The following is an 11,830-nucleotide window of genomic DNA, read 5'->3' as shown; positions in this document are numbered from 1 at the left end:
AACCTGATGTTCACTACAACCTTACAAGGTTGGTGCCACTGCTGTCCTTATTTCACAGATGATGAAGCAACGTCTCAGCCACGAGAGCGGTGAGTAGCAACACCTCAGGGCTTTTGCTGAACGAGGAAACCATCTTGCTCTCCAGCCTCCCCTGTTGTGCTTCCTTATGGCCCCTGGACTTCTTTTTTGAGGCATTTTTAGGCTTTTAATTTTTTAATGACTTATTTGAAATTATTTATCTATTAACTATCTTCACTGATGGAAAGTAAGCTGCAAGAAGGTAGGGATTCCATTGACTTTTCTTTTCCTTTTTTCTTTTCTTTTGTAGTTCCCACACCCAACATGGAGCTTGAACTCATGACCCTGAGATCAAGAATCACATGCTCTGCCGACCGTGCCAGTCAGACACCCCGATTTTCTATCCTTAGTTACATGCCTGGCCCTCAGGACCGCACCTAACACATAGTAAGCACTCAGTAGATACATGCTTCCCGACTCACCGACAGAATGATGACTGCCTTTTAAAAATGACAACCCCCAGCGTTCTCTAAGCCCATCTTCCACCCTGCCTCTCAGGCTACCTGCCTCACCTCTGCGCTCCAGTCCCGTCCGTCAGTGCCATCCCCTCCTCAGCCTTAACCTGAAGCTGGACTAGTGGGCATTAAAGGCAGGGCCAAGTTTTTGTCCCAGACGATCCCTGGACTCAGCAAATGCTGATCAGGTGACTGTCTCTCTCTGGCTTAGGATGGAAAGATGCCAGGAAAGATCGAAGCATCTACCCTGATGGATTACACCAGGGCTTCTAGAAGGGATTTTGTGGCAGGAGGGAGGGGGGGGGCAGGAGATTGAGTGTCTCTGTGACTTGTGCAGGCAGCTTGATGGATGAGCAGTGGAAAGCCCTTTTATGAAACATGCCAGGCCCGCTGCAATAGTATCCCTCCCAACAGCCCAGAATTATATTTCCCTGAAGACACACTCAATCGTGCCCTGGATTTATATGTGGGTGGCAGCCTGCCGGCTCCTGCTCGGCCCTCCCCAAGGAGGTCTATCCACCAATGCCCCAGAAGAGGAAGAAGCAGATGAGAACCAGGGAGGTTTGAACCCTCTTCCCAAGAGCCTTGGCGCTTCCTGGAAATGGACAGTCCTTTAAGAGTTCCCTGACTTGTGTGGGTCATACTTTCACCCTAAACAGCCTACCAGTTTTCAGTTTGGGCACACAGTGAAGATTTATCACCCCCGCCCCCCCTGATGCTGGGCGCTCAGGTTCTCCTGCGCAGAGAGAATGGGTGGGCGGGTAGTTTGGTGGATCTGGAATCGCGAATCTTTCCCGCGGCTGTAAACAACCGGGAGTCCCCCAGCACATTACCAAATACAGTAGAAAGGAGGCAGTGGACCCCGCACCGACCACGGCAACATCCAGCCGGGATGCAGAGGTCAGATATGAGCCCGAGCAGGGCGCGCCTGGGGCCGGCCTGTTTCTGACCCCCCACGGCCCGGTCCCTGCTTTTCTGGCTCTCCTGTGGCTCTGAGCAGCTTCTGCCAGGCTCTGCATTTTTGTATCTTTTTCTCATTGCGTGGCCCCCTTGTCTTTAAAAGGCTAAATGCTCTGTACTAAATTTGGTCACACAGAGCTCCAAGATTCCCTGGAATGTCCTCAAGTTTCAAACAGCTCTGACAGCGAGGCAGGCCCGCCCCCTGCGTGGGGATTGGCTTCTCCGTCCAGAGCCCGGCAGTCGTCAAGCCTCATTGGCCGCCGGTTAGAGCCACCCGGGTCCACTAGCCCTGGGCTGGGAGCAGGCTAACAGCACTCGGGCACCTGTGGCACTGCGGGGCAGGACGGAGGAGCCGCGTCCTCTATCAGCTGGGGGTCTGCTCCCAAGCCCACTCTGCTCCGTCCAGACCAGCTTGTGCCTCCCCCTCACGGCCCCCCAGCACTCCCGTAGACCCCCGCCCCCCAAGAGCCACAGCCCACTTTGCCAAGATGTCCAAGGTAGCCAAGTACCGCCGGCAGGTGAGTGAAGACCCCGACATCGACAGCCTGCTGTCCACCCTGTCCCCCGAGGAGATGGAAGAGCTGGAGAAGGAGCTGGACGTGGTGGACCCGGACGGGAGCGTTCCCGTGGGCCTGCGGCAGAGAAACCAGACGGAGAAGCCGCCGCTGGGCACGTACAACCGGGAAGCCATGCTCAACTTCTGTGAAAAGGAGACCAAGAAACTTATTCAGAGGGAGATGTCCATGGATGTGAGTGTGCAATACGCTAGAGGGAAGGGGGGAGGGCAGGGAGGGGAGGGAGACCCGAACTCGTGACCAGGATGCTTCTGTCCTCGGAGGAAAAGGTCTTGCTGGCAAAAGATGTAACAATTCAGAACCGATTACCATCCTCTGAGCGGGCAGCGTGAACCTCTTTCCCATAATTTTTGTTCCAAAGCAGAAGTTGGCTCTTTTGAGAGAACTCAACATCCCGCAGTAGCAGACAGGGCTGCTGGTGGAATGGGAGCTGGAGAATGTCCTTGAAGCGTTCATTGTCAGGTTGACTCCATCCTTGGCCCCCAGCACTTTTTTCTCCCTGCACATTCATTTCATCCATTGTGGGGGAGGGGGCAGAGGATAGAATGATGCTTGCAGTCTCTTGGCAGCCACCCCAGAAAAGAAAGTCAGGCCTCCTTGCAGAACTGCTCATTTTGAAGCCCTCTGGCCCTGTGGGCAACTCATGGCACATAGACCATCTGAGGAGGCTCAGGGGCAGATGGGCTGCCCAAAGCAATGGGAGTCAGGGGTCAGGGGTCTGTGAGGTGCAAAATGCGTCTTCACCTGATGGCTTCGGTTTCCTCCCAGGGAAGCTGGGGTTTGCACTTCCTAGAGGAACATCTTGAGGGAGCATCCCCTCCTTTTGGTCATAAGTCCTTTTATAAGCCAGCAAGTCCCCTTTGCTGGGGGATAAAGATATTTCGCAGCGGGGTTCTGCCTTGAGGGGGAGACAGAGGAGGGGCAAGGGCAAGCAGTGCCATTCTGGAAACATCTGCTGATGTCTAGGATGGGCTTTAAGCAAAACCTGCCTTTTGTTTTCCTGGCTTGGCACGGAGGACCATGTGTTCATATGTGAGTTCTCTTGGGACAAACTAGACTAGCCTCCACCTGAGTGTGACTCTCGGAGTTCCTTGTCCGCTGTACAGAGGGGTTAGTGGGCAAGCTGTCCTCTCTCTGTGAGCCGGTTCTTACGGGCCACGTCTCTTGTCCTTCTGGATTCTTGCATGAGAAAGTTCAGTCTCAGTTCTTGTCCTTTATTTTAATTCTATGGAGACCAAGACCCAGAGCTTCCTGTGATGTGTTCATCCTCCCAAAGAAAATGAGAAAGGCAATAGTATCTCCCGGAACTTCTGTGACACGTCTGGGTGGGTAGAGATTGCCCCGGACACTAGTCACAGAGCACGTTTGCAGACACAGCCCTGGCTCCTTCAGTGAAGGGATGGGGGAGGGAGGGGTGAGGGAAAGTAAGGTAGGAGAACTGGACCTCTGTCTCCGTCCCTACCACCCTGGGCCCATGTTTAAGGCGTCACCAAGAAGTTGGGAGTGAGGCGAGTCAGAAGGCTCAGGAATTCATTACCGTATGGGCAAGGGGATCCCCTCTGACGCCACTCAGATAATGATGAACAAATACTAGAATGTTTACAGAAAAGATGAGAGGATATAGGGGACTCCCTGTGAGGGCTTGGTGCTTCAGGACAGCTATCAGGACATGTCGGGAAAGCCATGCAGCACACCCAAGGCTTTGGCATCTCTGTGAATCCCCCACTTGGACCCCCGACTTTCACTCTGGGGCCCAGCCCTCCTCTTCCCTCACTCCTAGTCCCTAGACTCTGTGCCCAGTGGCTTCTGGTATGCAGAAAGATACTTCTGAGGCTAAAGTCAAATGCAGAACATTCTTTTTTTTTTTTTAAATATGTTGGTTTTCAGTGTCATAGCCTCTTCCCTCACTCCTAGTCCCTAGACTCTGTGCCCAGTGGCTTCTGGTATGCAGAAAGATACTTCTGAGGCTAAAGTCAAATGCAGAACATTCTTTTTTTTTTTTTTAAATATGTTGGTTTTCAGTGTCATAGTTGTTTTTTTTTTTAAGATTTTATTTATTTATTTGACAGAGAGAGAGACAGCCAGTGAGAGAGGGAACACAAGCAGGGGGAGTGGGAGAGGAAGAACCAGGCTTCCAGCAGTGGAGCCTGATGTGGGGCTGGATCCCAGAACACTGGGATCACGCCCTGAGCCGAAGGCAGACACTTAACCACTGAGCCACCCGGGTGCCCCCAAATGCAGAACATTCTTAATCCCAAAGCAAAATGCTTCAGCTGTGGAGACTGTGAGGGACTGTCAGGCTCCTGAAAATTACATTTTCAAAAGACTTTTTCCTCAGCCCACTGAAACCATGGCCAGCCTCACCTCCCCGGCCCCACCTCCCTCACCTCTGCCAGGTACACACTTGTTTCTGCAGACAGAGTCCGAGTCAGGGAATGGAGGGTGGGGTGTGTGTGCATGTGTGTGTGTGTGCGTGTGTGTGTGTGTGTGTGTGTGTGTATACATCCTTGGTATGAGAAGATGGCTTCTGCGCCATTTTTCCCTTGTAGGGATAGGCTGTTCCCATTTTTCCTCATCGAGTCCAAGGGCATATGTCCGCAGAGTGGCTGGGTGGAGTTTGCATCCCGAGCCATGAGCAGAAGTCATCTCTGTAAGTCTGGATGAATGGCAATGAACCCTACAAAGTGACTTCTTAAGCACCAGCACCAAGCTAGTAAGTGTGGGATTAGGAACTTGGATTTAAGCGCCAGAAAAGCCTGGTTTGAGTACCAGCGTCTCTTGCTAATAGTGTAACTAGGTAACTTACACGTTACCTACTCTGTGTCCCTTCCCTCAGCTACATGGTATCCAGCCTGTAGGATTGTTGTAAAAATGGAAAGGACAATGCACTTAGCGCTGGGCTTGGCAAATAATAAATGCGCAATAAATGGCAGCTATGAAATTATTAATTCATTGATGTCTACCCCTGCCCAGCCCCCTCCCTTCCGTCTGAGGGCTGAGCAAACTAAGCCTGTCTGCTCAAGGGGGGGCCAAAGGGAACAATAAACAAGCAAACCCTGGATGCTCGGGCTGGGGGGCCTTTGACACAGACACCGAGCAGCGAGCAGCGCAGCGACCGGTGGGGCTCCAGGCTGCCAGGCTGGCTGTAGCTCTCACTGCAAGTGGCTTTTTCTCCCTGTAAGGAACTGACTGGAAGTTAGTCAAACAGAGTAACTTGACTCTAGGAAGCGCTGCAGGACGACCATTTACTGAGGAACATCTGTCTATAGGCGCAGCCTAGCCACCTCTTCCTTTACTGAAGCCTCACACTTCTGGGGAGATAGGTATTTTTATCCCCATGATACAGAGCAGAAAATTGAGGCTCAGAGAAGTTGAGTAACTGCCCTAAGTTCACTCAGAAACAAGTACCCAGCTGGGCTTGAAGGACTATGCTTCCTCCTCTCTGCCTCACCAGGGTACAAAAAAGGGCAGTCATGCCAGCCCCTGTCCTGAAGAATTTATCGTCTAATTAGGATCGCAAGGCACACATACAGAACCACCACAGAGGCGTGACTGGGCTCAGAGCTCCTTGCGTATGTCCTCAGAGCAGCGGGCGATCACTTCGTCTCCTCTGGCTGAATGCTCGTCCCTGCCCCCGGGACTGGGAACATCAACAGTAAAACCAAGTGTGGCCTCGGGATTCAAACTATTAGAACCAAGTGTGGATGAGGGAAGTAACCTGCCTAGATATGGGATGGCATTAGGAGTTTTTGGTCATTCCTTTTAGGTGGGCTAATGGTATAATGGATATGCTTTTTACAGGATCCTTGCCTTTTAGACGCAAATCCTGAAATATTTATGGGGAAAACTGGTAGGATTAGGGCATTTATTTTAAAATAATGTGGGCAAGGGGAGTGGGTAGGGGAATAGATGAACTAATACAGTCCACCAGTTGGTAATTGTGGCAGCTGGGTGATGGGTCAACATGCGTGCCCGTTACACAGTTCTCCCTACTTTTGTATGCTTGACATTTTCCATAACAAAATGGTGGTTTGTTTTTTTAGACAGAAACTGAGAGTAGAAGGCAGGCCCAGTTTGGGTCTTAAGTTCTGGCTTCTCCGGGGGAGGAGGAGCCCCAAGATTCTTACTCTGGCTATCGAGTTGGGTGGGTGTAGACTTGGCAAGGAGCCTCGGGCGGCGTCTCCCTCAGTGGACAGAATACTCCAGGGCTGTCCTGGATTGGTTTACCCCCTGCTTGGTGAGTAGTCCTCTCCCCGACCCACCCCGGGGCCTCCTTCCCAGTCTCAGGCACCACTTCCTCCAGGTAGTCTTCCCTGACTGCCGGGCAAGTGTAGGCATTCCAGTGCCACTCTGGACCAGCCCCATCCTGTTTTCTTATCTCTCTTCCTCACCAGCTTCTGTGATTCTGGTGGACAAGCACTAACATAGGGCCCAGCACGGAGGTGGCCCTCAGCCTCTGTTTGTTGAATGAATATTAGGAGGGGGAGGTGGGGCTTGGCAGAGCTGACCCCTGGCTTCCCTCCCTCCCATTAAAGGGGCAGACCTCTCAGCCTGTGTGTTCTACCCTAGTCCTTCTGGGACGCCACTTCTGCCCAGGTGGAAGACAAAGGCCCGGGCAGGTGTGTGGCCAGCAGTTCAGTGAAACCCTTGTGCTTGGCTCAGGTTGCAGGAACCTGATCCCAGCAGGTCAACTCATGTGTTCTCTTTCCTTCCCAAGTGGGAAAGAAAATCTCCAGCCTGCCTCCCCTGTCCTTCTCCCTGGCGTTACCAGGGCCTGGGGATTAGCACCTCCACTCAGCCAGGAGTGGGGGCAGCTGACCTGGGGGGTGGAGGAAGCTCTTTTAGGCTCTCCCTTGAGAAGCTAACCAGAAGCACCCCACCAGCCAGTTACCCAGCCTCCTGACCCACCCCTCGGGTCTCTGGCTCACACAGCCTAGCGGTTCCCCTCCCCTACCAGGCCCAGTCTGTGGCCCAGTCTGTGGCCCAGTGTCCATGGCTTCTCTGCAGGGATGGGGATGCGGGGAAGGCCCGAGGCCAGCAGCACAACCCTCAGATTGCCCTTTGCAGAGAGCTGGGCCCTATCAGGAGTGCCCCGGGCAGCACGGCTCAACGATTAAGGAGATTAACCCCGACTGGTACACACCCAAAATAGCCCTGGAGGCTGGGGTGGAGAGGGCAGAAGAGGTGATGGGGGCCTGTGGACCTGGGAAGGCGACCGCAGACAGCCAGTGAGGGAGGGTTAGACAAGTTCAAAAAATCTCTCCCTGGAGTCGAAAAGGGGCCTCTGTCCAGAATCTGAAAGAATAGTTAACCGATTCTTTAAATTAGGGGGTGGGATTCATAGGTATTTGTTTTCACTGTTGCTCTTACTCATGTTTTCTTCTGTGTGTACAGACTAACTGATGTGATGGATTTTACGCGGTGAAGCCCCAGGGCCTCCTCCCCACCCCCTTGGCGCTGCCCCCCGGTGCACACCTTCTCTCAGCAGGGCCGCAGGAAGAAGAGCTTGGGTGGATGGGACGCGTGGCAAGAGGGAGGCAGGCCAGATAGGAGCAAGGAGGAGACGTAAAAGTGCAATGGCCCCACAGCAAGTGGGAGATGCAGATAGTCAGGGGAGGGGTATGAGCCCCACCAACCAAGAACATCTGGCAGGTTGGGGGCTTCGGGGTCCCCACGCCGAAGCAGGAAGAGGTATATCTGAGCAGACACCCAGAGTGTCTCCTCTAACCTGGCTACCCTCCCTCAGCCTCTCTTTCTACCCAAGAGACTCTGACCTGTGTCAGACGGTGTCAGCATGCCAGAGCTGGACCACAGCATGCAAAGCCTGGATGGAGTGCACTGGGAGAGCTACAGAAGACAGAGGGGTCAAGGGCACTGGCCTTGGACATCTACAGTCTACATGCATAAAGTCTGTACACACACACGGACGCGTGCACAATGACTGGGGGGCGGGGGAAGAGAAGCTGATATCCGTACGTCTGCCAAGTTGGATAAACAAGAATCCTGGACCGTAATACACAGTCCTCTCCAGATCAGGCTGTGCTTTCTTGTTTGTTAGATCTCTTTCCCCATGACCCGCAAAGAAAGCAGGGGTTGGGATTCAGAGTCTCAGTTCCTCTAAAGGGCTCCCTTAGCCCCGGGGCGGTGTGGGGAACAGAAAGCCTGTGGGGGTTTGGAAGCAGACAGGACCGGGTGTGATTCTGCTTCTGCCCAGTCCGAGCCGGTGAGCCCGTTACCGAGGAAGAGCCTCAACTTTCCTGAGTTCCTTCTGGACTCAGAGGCCTTATTAATGCTATGTCATTAACATACAGCGCTGGAGGTCCCAGTGCTTTACTGTCAGGTGGGAAGGTGACATCAATCTTGAAGGGTTATCGTGAGGATGACATTGGCTAAGGTACTGAAAGTGGCCCTTCACGAGCGACTTCTCTTCCCCTAAATTTCTCAGACTTTGTACCTGTGTGTGCCCAATCAATGTTTGTTTTGTTAATGTTTCATGAGAGTAAAAGACAATCTGTCAGCAGGAGTGAGGGAATGCTGGAAAGGGAGGGAGAGCAAGGAGGAAGAGAGGCCAGGAGCTAGCTTAAGGAAAAAGGCAGGCTCATTTACTGACTTCCTGCCTGACCCCCTTCCCTTGATTTCTTTGAGCCTAATTTATTTTATGCCCCAGGCTCAAGGGCCTGCACTGGGTGGCTGGGTTGGAGAGATGGCAGAGGCGGGTAAAGGGCGACTGGGGGGAGGGTTCTGGACTAGTGAATTTTTCTCTGCAGCTTCCAGGAGCTCAGAGAAGCCTAGGCTTCTTTGGAGGAATTTGGCTCCACCTGTCTCTGGGGTCCGCTGTCGAAGCGACTAGCGGGGTTGGCGGGGTGCTGCTTAGGACAGCTAGGCCTCCTGCTCCCACACACCTCTACCCCTCACCTGCCTTCCCTCGTGGAGGACCCTCGGGCTCTTCAGGCGGTCACATCCTCAGCCCTGACTTCCAGATCAGGCCAGCAGGGCCCCCGACCACGGGGGTGGGGGTGGGGGGGGCAGGGAACAAGTGAAACATCCCAGGGGTAAAACTTCCGGTGAAGCCCTGGGTGCAGAATGTATGAAGTTAGTACTGAGCATAGTGTCTTCAGAGCCCAGCTAGACCTGGATTCGGATCCTGCTCTGCTGGTGGCCTGAGTTCCCCATCTTTAAAACGGAAATAACACCTGGTCATAGGAGAGTTGTGAGGTTTAAGCAAAATAACATCCGTAAAGCAGGTAGCAGAGTGCTGGGTTGGAAACCTGCTAGTGAGGGCTAAACCCTAAACTTGAGTTTCCTCCCCTTCCTTCACTGCTCTTCCTTCCACCTGTTCCTGTTCTCAGCATCCTTTTCCTAGGCAGGGTTTAGGAATTATGTTTTGTTTCTATAAGGAGGGAGGAGGACCCCCATTAAATCATTAATTCTCCAACTATTTAGGAGGTTTCTATTATTAGGGCGCCTGGGTGGCTCAGTTGTTAAGCATCTGCCTTCGGCTCGGGTCATGATCTTGGGGTCCTGGGATCGAGCCCGGCATCGGGCTCCCTGCTCAGCGTGAAACCTGCTTCTCCCTCTCCCACTCCCCCTGCTTGTGTTCCCTCTCTTGCTCTCTCTCTGTCAAATAAATAAATAAAATCTTTAAAAAGAAAAGTTTCTATTATATTAGGTGCTTCTGAATGCTGGCACAGAGTAGTGAATTAGAGAGCCCAGGTCCCTGCTCTCATGGCTCTTCTATCTAATGGGTGAGAGAGAGAATACATGTACTTAAATATATAGATCACATAAAACATATGCACATTGCATGTAACATGTATATGTCACGTACACATAAAGGAGAAGAATGCACTTTCAGGAGAGGGTCTATGACGATTTCCTATAAGGTGGTCAGGGAAGACACCGCCAAAGAGGTGACGTAGGCGCAGAGCCTGGAATGGACTGAAGAAGCCAGCCCATGGGAAGGTCTGGAGAAAGCTTTCCAAGCAGAGGGAAGAGCAAACAGAAAGGCCTGGCTGGGGGAGCAGGTTTAGTATGTCTGAGGAAAAGCCAGGCCAGTGTACCTGGAGCAGGGTGAGCAAGGGGTGGGGGTGGGCGGGTTGGAGGAGGTAAGGCCCAGATGTCCCCAGGATTCACATAATGCAGGACCTTATAGCGCAGCAGAGGGAGTTTTTTCCAAGTGCGGTGAGACGTCACTGGAGGGGTTTGAGCAGGGGAGAATGTGATCTGATCTAGGTTTTTAAAAGCATCCATCACTCTGGTAGCTTTCAGATGAATAGGCAGTGGGAGGGCAAGCCTGGGGGAGAAGGGAGCCCCCTAGAAGGGTGTGCCGTAGCTCAGGCAGGAGGCAAAGGATGACTGGAGGAGAAGGAGTCAGACTGAGGAAAGAGCTCAAAGGTAGCACAGACAGGACTGGCTGACTCACCAGGAAAATAGAGGAGTGGGGGGCCCAGGCCCGCCTGAGCTATTGGGTAGATTTGATGCCATTTACTGATTGGAAACAACAGAAGAGGAGTGGTTTTGAGGAGATCAAGAACTCTGATCTGAACAAGTTAAGTGCACGGTGCTTGGTAGATGTCAAAGAGCGAGTGTTGGGTTGACTGGGCACGTAGGAGTCTGGAGCTCAGTGGGGCGGTGGGGCCGGAGATTCCATCTGGGAGCCATTAGCATAAGGATGATGCTTAAAACCATGAGCCTGGAAGAGATCACGTAGGAAGGAGGTGTGGATGAAGAGCAAAGGGCCAAGGACCATGGCCTCCATCACCCCAACATGACGTCGGAAGAGGAGAAGTGGCCAATGAAGGAGACTGAGAGAGGTGGGCAGAAGCTCAGAGGTGCTTCACAAAAGTGAGGGGACAGGGGGCTGATAGGAGGAGAGAGTCTCCGCTGTGTCCATTCTTACTGAGAGGTCTAATAAGATGAGAAAAGAGAATCGACCATAGTAACTGGAAAGATGAAAGCCACTGAGACCTTGACAAGCTTGGGGTCACTGCAGTGAAGAGTGGACTCGAGAGAGAATGGCCAGTGAGGACTGAAGATAGAGAATACAGACAAGTGTCTTCATTTTTTTCCCCCAGTTTTGTTCTAATGGGAAACAAAGAAGTAGGGCGGCCGTTGGAAGTAAATGTGGAGTCAAAGGGGGACTCTTTTAAGAGATGAACTATGATAGTGTTTATATACTAAGGGGTTGGTTCAGTAGAGAGGAAACCCTCTATGGCCCTGGAAAAGATGGGAAAAGGGATGGAATGCACTGCAGTGGAGGGCAGCAGGTGGTCCCCTCTTCTACTGGGAGGGAAGGTAGTGGAGACCAGCAAGGATGCCGGCAGGTTGACAAGTGTGCTCGGGGGAGATGAGGTTGGTCTGTTCTGTGTTGACACATGCAAAGTGCTGCTCTGAGAGGATCCCCCTGGCGGCCGGACACAGGCTGGACTAAAGCAGGGAGGAACTGACGAGGCTGTGACAGTCGTCAGAGGTTAAACGTCAGGTCAGGTCGCAAGAAAAATGCTCAGTGCTCCCTGGGTGGGGTAGAGAAAACACGAAAACACTTCCGATCTGAAATCTGGCTCGTGACCAGTCAACAGACAGCAGCCAGCTCCAGAGCCGCTTGAAAATCCAGTAGATTTTCACCTCCAGGGCATCCATCTTTTGTCCCCAAGGCCACCCGTGCCCAAGGAGAAGGAGGGAGCACACAGGTCCCTTCCCAGCACACAGCTGACAGCCCGGGGTTTGCAAGGCCGGGGTTTGCAAGGCAAGCCAGGGAGGGAG

At 52.8% G+C, this 11,830-nt stretch overlaps 1 protein-coding gene across 1 annotated transcript in view; it reads left to right on the top strand.

Annotated features, from left to right (window-relative positions):
- Positions 1 to 1,756: 1,756 nt before the first annotated feature.
- LMOD1 (leiomodin 1) overlaps positions 1,757 to 11,830 on the top strand; it is a 38,711-nt gene continuing 28,637 nt past the window's right edge. Inside the window, exon 1 of the mRNA XM_011218893.2 lies at positions 1,757 to 2,242. Within this exon, the coding sequence (XP_011217195.2) occupies positions 1,982 to 2,242 (261 nt within the window). The 5' untranslated portion in view covers positions 1,757 to 1,981. The remainder of the gene's footprint in view (positions 2,243 to 11,830) is intronic.

The sequence above is a fragment of the Ailuropoda melanoleuca genome, chromosome 8 (assembly GCF_002007445.2).
Source record: "Ailuropoda melanoleuca isolate Jingjing chromosome 8, ASM200744v2, whole genome shotgun sequence".
NCBI classification, from domain to species: domain Eukaryota; kingdom Metazoa; phylum Chordata; class Mammalia; order Carnivora; family Ursidae; genus Ailuropoda; species Ailuropoda melanoleuca.
Note: the sequence above shows the minus strand (reverse complement) of the source record. Positions and strands in the feature narration are given on the sequence as shown.